This window comes from Lampris incognitus, chromosome 2, assembly GCF_029633865.1.
Source record: "Lampris incognitus isolate fLamInc1 chromosome 2, fLamInc1.hap2, whole genome shotgun sequence".
NCBI classification, from domain to species: Eukaryota; Metazoa; Chordata; class Actinopteri; order Lampriformes; family Lampridae; genus Lampris; species Lampris incognitus.
Genome location: NC_079212.1, coordinates 31,565,385 through 31,583,330, shown reverse-complemented (window position 1 = coordinate 31,583,330; position 17,946 = coordinate 31,565,385). Strand labels below are relative to the sequence as shown.

Sequence of the window (17,946 nt, the reverse complement as noted above, 5' to 3'; positions counted from 1 at the left end):
AAAAAGTGTGTGTGTGTGTGTGTGTGTGTGTGTGTGTGTGTGCGTGCGTGCGCATGCGAACGTGCACGTAATGTTCACGCTGCTGCCTCAAGCTGACACGGGTTCACTGACCTGTATCTAGACTGTCAGGAAGCCTAACTAGGCTGTTTTTTCCTACAATGATTTTAGACTGGCCTAAACAACATTTCCAAGCCTCCTTGACATGTCTCAGCCCTGACACGAGCGCAGAGATCAAACACAAACAGGACTTGGCTTTCAGCAACATTCACACCATGATGCAAATAAGTGGGAGGCCAATCTTAACAACTGAAATCTTCAGTCTTGTAATTTTGTAAAGTTCACATAAAGTTCACATCTTGTAAAGTTCACATACAGATTGAAGGTTTTCAGTTTTCAGACAAATGAAAAATATTTCTTTATCTTCCCCACGTCAGTATTTCAATAACGGAAGACAGCATTGCTGAAATAAACTTTCAAATATAGTTTTTCTACTCATGTTGCAATTATCTGATGAAGAAAATTAAATGAAACTAAAAATGGCTTAGCATGTCTAAGATACAATAAACTACCATTATCGCAACATGATGCTGTGATTAAACTAAGATTTAAACAAAGTAATATTTTCTTCAAAATCTTATGGCTAAATCGTTCCAGCATCCCTTGTCATTTAGTCTCACAAGACAGCTTTGCCTTATAATGTAAATGTTAAATCCTAAAAGAATCATAAGAATCATTAAGTCTATAACTCTTAAGTTTCAGTCATACCGCCTTACGAGAGTAATTTGTATCGGGGCTAAAGAAGGAATTAAGTTGAACTGCTTAAGCAAGATGCAATTAAAATCACCTATACTATGCCAGTGCAATTTTTGTTATGCTAATAAAGCAATCCCATCAAGCTGCCATAACAATTCTAAACAACAACGGGTTTTAGGGGACAGCATTTAGGTAAATGTTTTCTGCAATGTGCAAACTGACAAAGAACAGGAACAAAATATCATCTCAATACTGAGACGATGAAGAATGAACATAAGCTGGATGCCATTATTTAAAGCTCATTAAAGTTACATTGGTACCTAGATATTTTTGTTTGGTTTTTTTTCCCAGTGTGGACTTCGCAATTCTATCCTACAAAGGTTATCATTTACTGGGAATGTAGAATATGCCAGTACCTTGGCTGCTGTCCTCCTCTGTGCTGCTGAAATCATCCTCATAGTAGGTGTTAGAATCTGTGGAGGCACTGGCATCACTGCTGACCGAGCCTTTCCTCTGGCGCTGAAGGACACAGGCCTGAGGGAAATCGGGAAGAGATTAGCATCTGGAACACAGAAGCTATTCCGTTTTATTTCAAACTGCTACCACCTTCCTAAATGTAATCTTAGTAAAGAGCAAACACAGGAAAGAGAAAAAGGACATGGTGGGGAGAAAAAAAACAAGCTCATCTCTTCTTTTGGCAGAGCAGACTTTTTAAAGTAGCTTATATGATGTGAACGGCATTTTTGGTGAGGCCTACCAATAAAAAACAAAGAAGCTGCAGGTTTAATGCTACATAGGCAGCAGGCAGCCTTACTGCAGGCCTCACCTCTTCTGCCTTTGTCATCAAAACATTGCTAATCAGTCATTCCTTGCCATAGAGACAAAAAAAAACCAAAAACTAACTAGACTGATTAGCAATGTTTTGACGACAAAGAGGCTGTAAACTACTAAGTTTACAACTAAGTTCACAACTGGGGTTAAATCTGTCTATAAGTAAGATGGTTTATTTTCATCTTCTGTTTCACTTTTAAAAAGAACTCCATTCTTTCATTTAACATGAAACTAGCAGACACAACAAATGATCAAACAACACAGAAACCAATTCAAATGCTTGTAAAAAAAAAAACTGATGACCATCTATACACCAAACTTGATTAAATAATATGCAATAAAAATCATTGTTCCATATGAAATAGGTCATTGGAAAAAAATATTGAACCTTCTTGTATGAGGTGGAGAGGAGGTTGAAGAGGAGGTTGGTCAGGGGCACAGAGTCAATTAGCCTTTGCACCCTCTGGATAGAGGTGCTCTGTGCCATGATGTTGAGCTCTGCTGGGGGCCCATCACTAGCCCAACCCTGAGAAGAAAGGTGGCTAGTAAGATCAATGAAGGGAATACAGAGTTCTAATCTTCACCATTTCAAAACTCCTTATATTTTCAAGATGACTAACTGGAATTGAGGATTTTCTTCAACATATGTTTATTGTTCAGTTGTCCAACAGTGGTTGAGCAATGACACAGCCATATCATTAATCAAGAATTTTTCTTGAGCCTAACATATGATAGCTGTATTGGATGTTGTATTGCTGTAAAGCCCACTGGAGCAAATTTGTGATATTAGGCTATACAAATAAAATTGACATGACTTGACTAGTGATAGTATAATAGTGAGTGTATATAGCATGTATAGCAATATACATATACCCACTATCATAATATATATGATAGTGGGTATACATAGCATGTGTTATATTTTGTGTATCTGAAATCTGCCTTTTCTGTGCTTTCACATACTTTTTCACAGACCTGCATTAGAAGCTGAAATTAACTACTTTTCAACTTCATTTTATTAATCAAGCATTTTAGCTTCATGAATAAACATTACCTAATAACATCTTAGCGACATTGATGCTCGTACCATTTTAATACTGCTGTTTGATATTCAAATTGCTAATTAATGAACAAGTGCAGGATTTTCAAAAGATAAACTTACTAGTCAAAATTCAACACCCTAAATATAAATTAAAAAATCTTTTCAGTAGTTTTTTTCTGGCAGCAAACTTTAGTCAACATTGTGAATGGGGTACGAAACCATAAAAAACCATTCTCATCTCAAGATACATACTGAGCTCAAGGCAAGGCACAATAATTTTGATAACATCCCTTTAATTGCAAGATGGATTAGGGATTTAACAAATGGCTGATGATGGAGAAACTTCATGGCGACAGTCTGTGTCTGTTTATGTTATTTGTCTTACCCGGTGCAGAGCCTCTACTTGCAGGTCCTGGAAAAGCGAAGTCAAGAGTTTGATGGCATGGTTGGCCAGGATAACAGACAGCACCCCAAACCCTTGGTGTCTGAAGGAGAAAGGGGGGGGGTAGAGAACGCTATACACTGAACCTTTTCAAATTATTAATCATTTTTCCACTGGGAAACAATGTTTTGACTTCCACAGTGGCAATCATTATTCTTGGTTAAAATCTGGACTTCAGACTGCCTATTTCACTGACTAGTTTTGTATATTTTACGGCTGTTACCTCCCACATTCCTGCACTTCTTCAATGGAGGCACATATGCATCTACAAGGTATATCAGACCAGAGCAAAGGCTACTCAACATGATTACTTATAAGTGGTTAAACAAGATTTTAGGGATCCATCACACATCAATATACAAGCTACTCACGCTCGGTCATTTTCAAATCATTAATCAAAACTCACCTTTTCAGAATTGCTGTTAATGTGTGATTAATTTTCTATGTTATGTTTTTATTGTGTTGTTTTTATTTATTTTAACTTATGTAAAGCATCTGAGTACCTTGAAAAGCACTCTATAAATAAAATGTATTATCATCGTCATCATTATTATTATCATTATGATCAATACTCTCCACATCTCCATTTACCAAATCCTTCTTCATATTTGATGTAATATACATAAATATTTACCCTTTCCCAGGACCAAGTTTAGGTGACCCTGCTCCATCCTTAGTGCGGGCAGCAATGTCCCGGACCCGCAGTGCAGCCAAAGGATCCTTCTCCTTCCCTTTGTCGGCCAGAGCAGTGGGACTCAGATTAAGAATCAAGTACAGGCTGTTTAACAGGCACCAGGCTCCCAGCAGCTGAAAGTTCTGATAGTGCTGTTGGATATAGCAATTGCATTGAAATGTCATTGAATCAGAATCTGATGGACATGCCAAAAATATGAGACACTGCTGCATTTTAACAACGGCAACTACAATGAGGTTGTATAAATGCGTTAAGATAAATGAAAGATTTTTTCCAAATATTACTTTACTGGGAACGTATGGTATTTATCACTTATAAACTTAAGAACTCACTTCACCACCAGCTCTTCGGGAGTTACTGATGGCTTGTCCGATCATTTCATAAATTTCCAGCTGTTTCATCAAACACAACATAAGATACTTGTTAGTGTGTTTGGGACATTAAATATCATTATTTCAGGCAAGTCAACAAATGAACTCTGCAAAATGTGTTGTTATGGCTAATACTCACACATTTCTGGACAATGGTGGCAGCATCATTTTCATAATCTTCCTCTTTAGTCCCAGTAGCGCCAGAACGCAGCTGCAAGCCACTACCTACCTGCAAAATGGCCATGCAGGTGGCCACACTCACTCCTGAGGGTGACGAGAAGGTGGAAACAGTGTTGGTTATGCTTGATTCAAACAAATTAACCAGAACAAGCTCTGTTCTACATTAAACAAATATTATATGTTGTGTGTTTTTAGGTTTCTACTGAGTCCCTCCAATACTCTCGAGCACTAAAAAAAAGGTAATCTGGTGTCAATGTTCCATAATTGAAAAGTCAAAAGACATACCTAAATCATTAAGGACATCCACTTCATTGCTGCGTGTCTCAGCTTATTTCCATCAAAGTTAAAATACGAAGTTTTACTTATGAATGGTAAAGCAACATTTTGAGTCTATTTCTATTTGCTACATGCCAGACACAACAAACCAAACCACTCATCAGGTTTACACCACAATTGAACAGAAAAGCAGACAAAATCCCTGTCTGGAACGGCAAAGCATTGCAATACAACATGGGTAATGTAATTTATTATTTTGCACATCAGTGGTTTTAAATAGGATCCTCATAGTCCACCGCAACTGAGTTAGTACTCAATTGCTGTGTAAAACAGGTTTTTCAAAGGTTTTGAATCACCACAACCATGAGAGGTCCTTGATCATACAGTCATAAGTGTGCACAAAGATTATTAGGCTGACAGGCCCAGTATTACGTGAGATTAGCAGTGGACAGATACATGCACACACGGACAGAAAACCAATGTTTTTCTTGCTATTATAAGAATTTCGCGCAGTGCCCAATTTGATTGAATGAGAAATATGAAAAAAAAAGTTTTTAATATGCAGCACTCAAGCTAAAAAAATCTACCTAATACAAATGTTTTGCCTGTCAGTCTGTGGATGTACAGCCTCCTAGATGGATCGTTGTGCATGCGCACAATTAAGTTAGATCAGGCAGCAACAGAGAGTAGCGTTGGTCGAGCAAGCTAGAGTGACATTTCCAAAGGTTTTTAATCACCTAAACCACAAGAGGTTCATCATACAGTCATAACTGTGCACAAAACATTTTAGGCTGATAGGTCCAGTAGTTTGGGAGCCAGACAGACGCAGACACAGACGCACACGCGACAAAACACATAATCCCCTCCCGGCTATCGGCCTAGTGGAGATAATAAAATAGCTTATACTCCTGGTAACTATTATTCCTGTGGTGAGTGTGTGCTCTGTAAAAATTACAATGTTGATCAGAATGGGATGCTATATCATTAGACCATTTACAGCATCACTCATCGAGTCCACACAAGGCTACCAATGTGGACACATTTCACAGACTTTAGCAAAGCAAATGCATCCGATGCAAAATTCATGGTCTGACTTAACCACAGCCAGCAACTGCCAGCTTTTGTCAGTGATGTGCTATTAGACAGTCACATAAATATATTACTCCTTTTCTTGCTACTGCTTGCTCAGCCCAGACAGCAGTTTTAAGTGCTCATAGTTTTAAGATAACCCAAAACCCTTAACTTAATTAGGTCTATCTTGCTAGGCTTTACCCTTTTCTTTGTCCATTACTATTGTAATAACTCGACTTCAAATTAAAGGCCTTACCCCTCAACCCAACCAGTTAGTGCTAGTAGTTCAGCCTCCTCCATTGTCAAGTGGTCCATTTTTTTACTTTAACTCAGAACCTTCTCTCAACACTTATTTTATATATCAATAAGGATTGGTATATTCTCTGACTGCTGAACTGTATTTTAAAAAAAAATAAGCGAGAACAACTGCTGTATATCAATTTTCAAGCAAAAAGGGAAAAAAATGTTTATTATTTACAGATGAATAGCTGACTTCATGAAGAGCCCTTAACTAAAATATTTTCATTTATACGAAGTTTGGAGAAAAAATACTGTCTTGCTTTGCTTAGTGCCAAATTAAAATGACCCCCATCCTCTTCAGGCAGTTATGACTTACCAGCATAGAGACAGCTGAGAGCCAACACAGTCATGTCCAGTAATCTCCCTGGTGTTAAGGGCTCCAGCACAGGTAAGGAAAGAGTGTCCAAAGCCATAGTTACATCTATCACCAAAGAATGGAACCTAAACACGGGGTTAGAACAGAAACTTATAAGGACACTGCACCAAAACACAATACATACATTACACTGCCCCTCAAGGAAAGATATTATGGTGTTTCCAACATACAGGCTTAATATTTGTGGGGGAGAGAAAGAGAGAGAGAGACCACAGATTTTTGGAATTTCTGCAATCCCTTGCTTACTGTGCAATTATTCTCTGACTTCACAAGTCGCGTTGAATTCTATGAAAAAAATCATGCCCTCGTATAGAAACAGCAACTGTACTGCACGTACCAGTTAATATTTGTTTCCTCTTCAGGCCATCTAAATTAGAAATATGGACTAAATGGGCGAACTAAGGTTAGTTGACTATTTTTCATTCAATAAAGCACTGTTTAATATTACTTTTACAAACCATTTTTGTGCTGCTGGGTAACCGCTACCCCACCCCTCATGTACAAGTATATTTTAAACTTTTGGGAAACACTAAAACACTTAATTGCATAAAAGCCTTTTGGCATTATACTTACAACAGACACAGCTTCTTTTCACTTCATCTCAAACATTTTTCTGTCAGTATCTTGGTATTGGGCTAACCACTGTTCCTAGCTACAGTGTGTGTTGGGATGGGTTAAATGCAAAGGATGAATTTCTCCACAGGGATTAATAAAAGTACATCTTATCTTACAGAATGTGCTCACCTCGCATTCTAAAATATGATTACAATTTCGGTCAAAAAGGCATCTAAATTACACCAGTGTTCAGTTTCTGCATTTGGTTATTCTATTAATTCTATTCTAAAAATCTCTTATACAATACACACAGTATAACATTATGTTTAACAATTTTGTAAAGTGTGCAGTTTACAAAGTAAGCTAGCCATTAGAGCTTATTTAGGCAGCCAACCATAGTTTTTTTTTTTGTATGTGACTAAATCAGAAATATGGACTAAATGGGTTAACCAAGGATAGATTACTTAATTTTCCATTCAGTAAAGCACTATTTAATATTACTTTACTTAATTAAAATATGTGTCCAATCCAAGAACCCTAACCAAGAAGTAGATCCAGAGGGTGATGCGTTCCGCTTACTAACTCACAATTAGCCCAGTCAGTTTGAAAGTAGATCTTAATGGATGAGATCCAAATAAACCAGAATAACATTCTGCAACAGTGTTTACCAAAAATTGCAAATATTAACATGAAATACAGCCACAAGCAGCAATTTGCAGGCTGTAACCTTTCTGCGCTCAATGGAAGGAAGCAGCTCAATCGGCCAAAATTAAAGCTGTGAGCAGCAATGAGTGGGTTTCATTCTTGATTCTGTTTAAAGGAGCAAGACCAATCACAAACTTAAACGCATTGGGGAGCTCATTGATGGAAAAAAATCTAATGTTGGTTGCCCTAGTGCTGCTTATTAATACTTTTCTCCAGAGAGAATCAGCAAAAGTAAACACTTTGACTGGAGTTAACGACAGGCTTGTGATAAGAGAAAAGGGGTAACGCAATGGAAGGTGCTATTATGATGCTAAGCCTTTTTTTTTTGTTGCCCTGTTTCAGCTACAAATGATCCAGGTTGTGTGGTATTTTCGATTTGTTGCTATGCTTAAGATGAATAAGTGGTTTATCCTCACAATTTGTTGTTGTTTTTTTTAAAGGCATACACTTCTCTCCAAGTATAGCTGATTAATTACTGATTCAAAGATATGAAATTTAGCAACTTCTGTAGCGTTGTGTTGATTCAATAAAATATTAATGAGCTAAGGCCAATTTCCTGCTAAACCCTGCCCTTTGCAAAGGTTTTTGATAGATGGTGGCTATGGTTTTGGACCTATCTTGCTAATTTATAGTAGAATTGTGTCAGTTCCCCAAGGCTGTATACTAAACTTGGTGTTGATACAGGTGAAATCCAAAAAGTAGATATCACATTACTGTTTTTCAGTTTATGCAGATCAGCAAAAAAATCTATCATGGTAGACTTTGGTCCAATCAGATTTTTTTGTAGAGCACATTCAGCTGGATATGTGTTAAATTTCAAGTCAATTGGACTCAACGTGTGGGTGTTCCTACCTTTGAAAAAAAAAAAAAGGTAATGTGAGTAATAGCGCCACCATTTTGCCAATTGTTGTATTTCTTGTGAAGCATTTGCACATCATTTACAGTTATTGGGCCAAGTTTCAAGTCTCTAGCTCATTCCAGCTCATGGCAATTTGAGCCACAGCAGCAGACACCAAATAATAAACCAGCAGCAAAACAATAGGGTTCTACCCCTTCAGGTTCTGAATCCTAACTATATAAATATATATACCCATTTCGGACAGCAGTGGCATCGGCCACAGTTGCAGGCATGATAAAGAAGGAGTTGGCTGATACAGCATCCTGAAAACGGTTAATGTAGCGTAGAAAGTAGGGCAGGTTGAGGCACACTCGTAGTAATTTCTCAGACCCACCTGGAGAGGAAAAAAAAAAGTTTAAAAATGAACTGTTGGCTCAAAGCTCAAAATAAACTAAAAATAAACTGAAATCAAAATTTAAAAAAAAATGTCATGTGCCATTTAGAGTTATAAGCTACACTGCTTTAGGCACTGACAATTCAAATTTGCAGGGTTTAACATGTCAAATAATCTTGAAAATAATTGCCATTTTGATACAATTTTGTTGAAAAACATGTGTCAAGTGCCAAAGGAGTGTATATTTTGTGTACTTGTATGACACACTTGAAAGGCTCCGTCAAAATGATTTCCCAATCCAACTTGAGCACCAACCATGACAAAAAAAAATTTTCCCAATTCATTCTTATTAGTGACATCCTACAGCCCCACAACAAGAGCATTGTTCAATGAGTTTCAACACCAACGGCTGAACAAGATTATATTTCAAATAATAAAGACAATGTACAATTATACATTTAGTATACCGACATTAAGGACGAAGAGTCATCAGAGTTGCCTGCAAGTTTATTGATTAAAAAGGACTTAAAAGACAACTAATAAATCTCAATTTAAATGTCCTATTCGGCCATATTTCAAACAATTTTCTTTTTTTCTTAAATATCTGCTATGCCTTTTTTTCTTTATTGAAACAAAAAAAGGTGAAACTCTTTAAAAAAGGACAGCTCAGTTTGTCCTATTTACAAAGAGTCAGACAAACTTGTGGATACCATTATTATGTCTGGGCATTGAATACGTATTTGAAGGTACATTGAAAGGAGAGTTTAGCCTAGCTTAGCTCAATTGCTGGACGTCTACTGGGATCATGAGCAACTCCACTCAAAAGAAGGGAAATACAACTTCTCCAAAGCCGATCGTTAATACTTTTACTCGCCCGCTTAGCATTAACAATTTTTCTTAAAAATGTTTTTCACAAATTTACGCAGAATCCTAAAAATTATAGTTTTTAACTATTTTCCATAATATGCATATCCATCACATTTTGCTGTAGAAGACAGCCTTACTGTTCAAACTTACCCACGAGTGGTACTCACCTAGTTCCTGTAAGCTCGACACATTCTGAGAGACAAAGGCATTTTTCATTTTGGCCTGAATGGCCTGATCTGTTGTCGTTTTGTCATCGCAATCACTCTCAGTCTACATATGGAAGTTAATAAAGAGAAAAAAATTAGGAAACTTAATTGATTACAACAATCAGAACACCGAGACAATAGCTTTTGCTTAAGCTATATGTTAGAATACAGCTAAAGATTTAACTAATAGTGGAGTTGGGGAGAGCTGAACAAAGAACTTAACAACACTTACCTGCATGTGTGCCGCTGACGGAGAGGCCAAGATGGTGGTTAGGTCGGGATTAAAAACTGAAGTCAACTGATTGAAGAAGTTCATTTGGACTTCCTTCTGACGGAGCTCAGGGTTCACAGCACTGGGCAACTCTTTCTGATCCTCCACTATTAGATAAAAAAGAGCATACAGAAGTGTTGGCAGTCTAATGCAAACGTTAACAGTTTATGTAATGAAAGCCATATTTAACCTACAAACTAAACTAGAGAGAAAATCATTGGTATAGACATTCAATCTGAAAATACTTGTATGGAGCCAGTAAGGTTTTTTTTTTTTTTTTGCCATTTTCTGTAGAGACAGGAAAGGCAGGGGGAGCAAGAGGGGATGACATGCAGCAAAGGGCCCGGGCCAGATTCGAACCCAGGCCCCTGCGGTAAGGACTCAGCTTTACATGGTACAAACTCTACCAGGTGAGCCACTGGGGCACCCCAGTAAAGGTTTTTTTTAAGTTCAGCCCTAATCCCACCCTTAAATTTTTTTTTTTTACAAGACTTTATTTTCCCATTACATGAGTTGAAACTTTCCAGCCCTCTTATTCACTAATTGTCTTTTTTTTCTTGGTTATAAATAAATTACTGGTATCACCTTTAATGTTAAAATTTACTGAATGATATACTCTTCTCATAATCTTATTCCATCCTTTAATGTTCTTACCATCTGAAAGTGTCTTGACAGTTTGAGGCAACTTGGCGGACTTCATCATAGCAGTGAAAGTAATGATCTCTGTGCGGTCCAGTCTGCTGCAGCCAGTGCAAAGTCCTTTTATCAAAAGGATCAGGTGTTTCTGGGCGGAAAATATAATTCTAAGTCTTAGTGAATTCATATGATGGCTTTATTTTTGCAGTCATTCAAAATGGAGATGTGAAAACAGGGCTATAATTAAATAAAAGGGATTGGAGATCGTTTCTTTTTTTTTAAATAAAGTAGGCCCTTTACTTTCTCTACATGCATATTTTAAAGCCTTGAAAGTATTGGGGAGGTAAAAGTAAAAACATTCAAAAATTGGTCAAAAGCAGAGCAAGAAGCTAGTTTTCGTCCTCAATGGGTTAAGTAGTAGACAAATCCCAGAATACAGACACTTTCATTATTTGTCAAGTTAACTAAATATCTGGTGGAAACTGCCTTCAAATGATGGCTGATAGCTGGTGGTGGTTATCAAGTCTGGTTAAACATGGCTTTTTGGTGTTCAGTGGTCTGCAGGAATGAATGTGGGCCCACCTCAATCATTCTATGGACCAAATGTGACAAAAGTGGTTCACTGATTTTACCTGTGACACAGCACATGCTTCATCCGGGTTCTCCAGGCGCAGCAATGAAAACTCAATCAATACTTTACAGGCAGCAGCCACTGAGAGCAACTGATTTCTTGGAACTAAAATAAGACACAGAATTTTAAAAGAATAGATTAGACATCCAAATAATAACCCATTTGAAAAGTTAAAGTGTAGAGATAATACTATTAAAACTAAGCAGACTGACTTTTTTTGGCAACCCACTGTTGTAAAAATGTCAGTAATCTGCTTTAGGTCAACAAAGTAAATTGCATCAGTTTTTTTTTTTTTTTTTTACCCATAGTAGTTGGCAATATGTACAGTGTTACGACATGCCAATAAAGCCATATGAATTTGAGTTATCTTTTTGGGCCACAGTGGTGTAGATGGTGCAGATTAGATGATATACAAATTATGTCACAGAGACTAAGACATTCCTGAATAAATCTTATTCCATTTCTGTAAAAATTAGTCAGAAAAATAATCTTTCCCCTTAACAAACATAGCTGCCTTTTTGCAAATTAGTGACCAACTGGGTGTCGTATATTGTACTGATTGTAAAGCCCTTCAGGACTACCTTATGATTTTGAGCTATACAAATAAACTTGTCTTGAGCGACACAATGATCCACCCATTAGTGCTTAGTGATCATCTCTAGTCCTTCCTACAACCTACACTGCTCTGATACCAAACTACAAACAAGGGGGAGCAGCTTTTATGCAAAGTACAATAGATGATGCGAGAGTAGTGAATACACACCTTACAGAGACATAAATGATGGAATGGTATTGTTGAGGAAATAGAAACTGATGTGTAAAACAACTTCACATTATCTTCAGCATGTTTACCACACTGATGTGATGTTGAAGTTATAACAGCAGAGCTCATCTTGAATATACATTGGTCATAGCAACAGTATCTAAGGGAGGATGGACTTTTGCAAATTGTGCAAACTGTCAATTGATAATCAAATACATTCACTGGCAGAAACATGGTAACCCAGAGGAAAACAAAACATACGTACTTTGTCCACATACTGTGGTGATGTAATGTGCAGAAAGAGCCACAAACGATGAGTAGAAAGGCTCATATTGTTTGTCGTGGTGAAGAATCTCTGATTCACTGGAAAAGACAATTCAAATTCAGTATATAATGTAAAAAAAAAAAACTGGGGATTCACAATATTGGATTTTTGCCGATATTCAATGTGCCGATAATATCAAACTCATTTTGGCCAATTGATGATGCAGATACCAATATATACACTTGAAGTCCTCGTCAATCCACTGGGCAGTGAGACTCAACATGCTGAGAGAGCTTACACTCGATGTCCAGATATCCGGGTTTTTTAAAAAAAAATTATTTCTGATTTTTCCCTTTTTCTTCCAATTTAGTGGCCAATCACTCCCTACTCTAGTTCAAACACCCATTGGCATGCATTTGCCAACTGCATCTCTCCGGCCGGCAGTCTCGAAGGAGACGCCTCGCCACCTCTGTGGCAAGGCGAATCCAGGCCGAACCACTTTTTCCAACACACCCAGAGACGCACTCGTGATGAACACAAGCCAACTCCGTCCCCCCTCCTGAAGACAGTGCTGCCAATTATTGCTGCTTCATCGAATCTGGCCATAGTCGGATCTGACAAGACCAAGGCGCGAACCCCGGTCCCCAAAGATGCTGACAGAGCTTACACTCGATGTCCAGATGTCCGTTGTAAAGCTAATGAGTGGCATCAGTGAGCAGCTTCCTTTCTGTGACAACGCTTTGTAGTTCAGGTAACAATGGCTAGGCATAGCGTACCGTGGCTCTAAGTACATCATCAGCTTGCAGAAGCCCACATCTTCCACCATGCTGAAAGGCTGGTTATCAAGACCAATGAATTCAATGGTTTTGTTAAATTTGGGTGATTGCTATATTTCTTAGCTTTGTCAAATGACTGAAGTAGAGGCTGCTGACAGGTTTTCGTTGGTGCCGTTTTTTTCTTGCTGGGTGTTCAGGATGACGGCTCTTAAGATGTATAATTAAATTGGTAGTGTTAAAGGAGTGTGGTTTTGTATGGAAGGGTTTCAAAGTGAAATGCTGAAGCTTGTTGCTTGGTGCTCATAATAAACATTTAGCGTCATCGCGTGTGCACAGTTAACACGTTATTGGCCAGGCACATTGGCAGAAATTTTCATATCTGCCAATGCCGATAATTAACCTCAATTTTTCTTAATCAGCTGATGGTGGATGGATTTTTTTTTTAGGGAGTTGTTCTTTATCCAATGCGAGGGTCTAAGGACAGGATGTTGTGCTGCTTGAGGCAAATTTGTAATTTGTGATATTGGGCTATACAAGTAAAATTAACTTGACTATGACTTGGTGATGTGCTGATATTATCGTGCATCCCCATAAAAAAAAATTCTTTTTCATGAAATATTTGTTAGTTTTGTATTTGCATAACATATGTTGCCATTTTTGTTTGCTGGAGAGGATGAAAATAAAAACTGGGCACAATATCAGTGTTACATGGGATGAATCTGGTTTAAGTGTCTTAACCCAGTGCAACACGAGGTATTTTGTATCATAACTTGGTATTTTCCCCTAATGTCTTTTGACTAGTTTCTGTGTCTACTGCTTCTCAAGAACTTAAAATGCTGATACAGAATAGTGAGGGATTGTGGAGGGCTGATCCCAATTTTTTTTTTGGCATTATTCTAATGGCACACAAATGGAACATTGCATAACTATTACAGATTTATTTACACCACTACATCCAGTGACACCTTGACACCCATGGCTAACATGTTAAGATACCGACATTAGCTCCAATTCCAACACCACCATCCTACTCAGGTAAAACGGCAAACTGACTCAGCTGAGCACAAGCCCTTCCATCTGCGAGTGATTAACAGACTTCCTGACAAATTGAAGGTATTTTGTGCATCTGGACCAGAATTACCACCTCATTGTAAAACAGAGGCACACCATAAGCTCTTTCCTTTCATCCATTTCCCATATGGCAACGATTACAGCTCGAGGCACCCACGTATCAAACCACTTAGGTTTAGACCACACCCCACCAGTAGGCCGTATCCTAAAAAATTATGATACTATGTACAAGAAAGGTCAGTTTCACATCATGGTGTAGCGCCAACAATCTGGTGTTAAACATACTCCAAACTGTGAATATAATGAACCCAGTCCAAAAGAACCTGTCCACTATATAGACTGTTGTTAATGTATTCTATAACTGCCAACCCTGGATTCCTCCAAGTACAATTAATCAAGCACTTACAGAGATAATGACCATATTGCACAGAACAGACTCCCTCCAGATTTTTTTTTTATTCCAAATCCTATTTACCTACTCATCCCTTTTTAAATACTTAATATATTTCTTTTTGTATTACAATGGATGTGATCTATGCGAGAAGCCCACCAAGTTAAATTCTTAGCATCTGCACTTAAATGGCAAATGAGAATAATTCTAATCAGCCCTGGAAATTAACTGCGCAAAAATGAACTGAGTTCATTCAGTCCAAAGGTTTTACCATCACTACTACACGTATGAGTTGAAAACTTAATGTTTAGGCCTGAACAATATATTGCTTCAGAATAAACATCACAATATACAAATGTGAAATATTCAAATTATAAAGGCTATAACGTAAGTCATATTGGGCCCAAAACTCTTATTGCTTGATAATAGGGATGGGCATTTTCAATCATTTTCCTAGTTTGGTTGATGGCGGGATTTGATCAGTTAACCGGCTAATTTATACATCTGTAAAAGCCTGTAAAAGCACGTGCAAACACCTTGGACCACAGCCAACAATAAAATTCACAATGCATTTAGTACTGTCTCAAAATCAATAAAACCAGCTACAAGTGATATTTCTGATTAATTTATTGAGGCTTTCAAAATGTGGAACAATGCCTGGCTAAAGAAAGTACAGTATCTTAAACATAAAAACAATAGGCTAACCCCCCCCCCACAAACACACACACACAATACACCTCTTAAATATTGTATTTAACCAAAATAAATAGGCAAATAATGTCCAAATAACCTACTTTTACAGATGGGAAAAACATAAATAAAATTTCAACTTAAATACAAAACCGCCATTTAATAAATAAAAAATTAAACATAAATCACTGGTAACCGGTTTATCAGATGAATAGGCAGTCTATAAATTTTTTATATCTCTTATTTTAAGTAGGTTTTAGGACTTAAATATAAGAAAATAAACAAATAAAAGAATGGTTACAAATAGTTTTAGCTTAATTTTTGATCAATGTGTTCGGGATATAGCCGAGTACGGAGTCTATTTACAATCAGACTGGCAGTGGAGGACACTTGTTCTGCGAGGACGGAACGGAAGTTGCGGAAATCCCTAAGTATTTCTTTCCGAGGATACTGAGCTTTTTAAAAAAAAAAAAAAAAGTCCCCCCTTTTCCTCCACAACTGTACCCGGCCAATTACCCCACTCTTCTGAGCCATCCCGGTCTCTGCTCCACCCCCTCTGCTGATCCAGGAGGACTGCAGACTACCACATGCTTCCTCTGATACATGTGGAGTCGCCAGCCGCTTCTTTTCACCTGACAGTGAGGAGGTTGGCCAGGTGGACATAGCGTGTGGGAGGATCACGCTATTCCCCCCAGTTCTCCCTCCCCCTGAACAGGCGCCCCAACGGACCAGAGGAGGTGCTAGTGCAGTGACCAGGACACATACTCACATCCGGCTTCCCACCCACAGACACGGCCAATCGTGTCTGTAAAGATACCCAACCAAGCCAGAGGTAATACGGGGATTCGAATTGGCAATCCCCATGTTGGTAGGCAACGGTATAGACCACCACACTACCCGGACGTCCTAGAATACTGAGCTTTTTGTATCTCCTTTCATTCATTTACCACAGCAGAGAGTTCTACTCTGGTGGGATGCATGGCTCGCTAAAATATAGCTCGATTTCTTTTCTCTGGTCATCAGCTGTACCATAGCAGGGTTGCCAACTCTCAGGCATCTGGCATGAATTTCACACTTTCATGCTGTCTCACACTCTCACGACACCAAGGCAAATCTCACACCAAAACTGTGACAACAACAGAGATGTACAGGCAAACGTAAAAGTCTTTCTGGTAGAGTAATGGTCTCAAAGTCTTGCTGGTATAGTAATGGTTAAAACAAGTGAACAACTTTGACCCTATAAGAAATAAAAGGATTCAAAAACTGGGTCTTTTTACGTGGCCGTTTCCATGGAGAATCATCTTAAACTACTCTCTGATTGGTGCTTATCTCCGTTTTGAATAAATGCTCTGTAAACAGCCAGCTAGCTTACACTAGCTGTCTAACATTAATAGATTAACAGCACGGCAGAGAAAAGAATGAAAACAACGAATTAATGCTTCTCCGAACAAACAGAGGATTGCAGCAAGCTTGCAATGTGGTTGGGGCTACGCTCTTCATCATCTTTTTCTCCGCTTCCTGTGTGGGAAGATGGCAAATGGCAAATTCAGGTTTGCAGCGGCCTCACCCAGTACCGGTGAGGGAAGATGGCGGCACGAATTCACATTTGTGGCAGCCTCACCCAGTACCATCCATGCAGTGTCTTTGTCTATGTCTGCATCTAAGTTTGTCTTCGTTTGATGGCTGGGAGAGCTGGCGCTGGATCAGCTGGGAGAGGTTAGTCTGCTGCATCCTGTGGGCCCAGGGACCACGGCTCTGCCTGGAGCAACACTAGCAGAGGTAACAACGAGAGCAGTCTGACAGGACAAGGAAGCGGGGCAGGCCAAGCTAACTGCCAGCCCATGCAGACCAGCAGTTTCGTTAACACGGAGAGTGGTCTTGCAGCGGCCTTGCCTAGCCTTGACTGTGTTTTTAGTGTCGTCATGTGGAGTGCGGGCAGGTGTGTCAAAGGTGTCTGGCTGGGAGAGCTAGCGTTGGATTGGCTGAGGGAGCCTAGTCTGCTGCGTCCGGTGGGCTCAAGGACCAGGGCCCTGCCCAGAGCTGCGCTGAAGATGAAACACTGAGAGCAGTCTGACAGGACCAGGAAGCTAACTGCTAGCCCCTGAAGACTGGCAGTTCCAACAGTCAGAATGTGTTGAGAAGGTGGAAGCAGTACTTCGAGGGCCTGATAAATAAAGAAAATGAGAGAGCGAGAAGGTTGGATGATGTGGGGATAGTGAATCAGGAAGTAAGGTGGATTAGCAAGGAGGAAGTGAGGGCAGCTATGATGAGGATGAAGAGTGGAAAGACGGTTGGTCCACATGACATACCTGTGGAGGCATGGGGGTGTTCAGGAGATGGCAGTAGAGTTTTTAACTAGATTGTTTAACTCAATCTTGGAAAGTGGAAGGATGCCTGAGGAGTGGAGAAGAATTATATTGGTACCGATCTTCAAGAATAAGGGTGATGTGCAGAACTGTGGAAACTACAGAAGTATACAACTGATCAGCCACAACATGAAGATATGGGAAAGAGTAATAGAACCTAGGTTAAGAGGGGAGGTGACGATTAG

The 17,946-nt window shown here is 38.8% G+C and overlaps 1 protein-coding gene across 6 annotated transcripts in view; it reads right to left on the bottom strand.

The window, feature by feature from the left end:
* The window catches only part of ubr4 (ubiquitin protein ligase E3 component n-recognin 4), a 151,003-nt gene that overhangs the window by 119,409 nt on the left and 13,648 nt on the right, over positions 1–17,946 (bottom strand). For all 6 annotated transcript variants that reach the window (XM_056275365.1, XM_056275367.1, XM_056275368.1 and 3 more), the window contains exons 2-14: positions 12,468–12,565; positions 11,441–11,544; positions 10,827–10,956; positions 10,134–10,279; positions 9,863–9,965; positions 8,687–8,828; positions 6,277–6,401; positions 4,273–4,397; positions 4,095–4,154; positions 3,703–3,893; positions 3,012–3,111; positions 1,973–2,110; positions 1,170–1,287 (exon numbers count right to left, since the gene is read on the bottom strand). In XM_056275365.1, the coding sequence (XP_056131340.1) occupies positions 1,170–1,287; positions 1,973–2,110; positions 3,012–3,111; positions 3,703–3,893; positions 4,095–4,154; positions 4,273–4,397; positions 6,277–6,401; positions 8,687–8,828; positions 9,863–9,965; positions 10,134–10,279; positions 10,827–10,956; positions 11,441–11,544; positions 12,468–12,565 (1,580 nt within the window). The remainder of the gene's footprint in view (positions 1–1,169; positions 1,288–1,972; positions 2,111–3,011; positions 3,112–3,702; positions 3,894–4,094; positions 4,155–4,272; positions 4,398–6,276; positions 6,402–8,686; positions 8,829–9,862; positions 9,966–10,133; positions 10,280–10,826; positions 10,957–11,440; positions 11,545–12,467; positions 12,566–17,946) is intronic.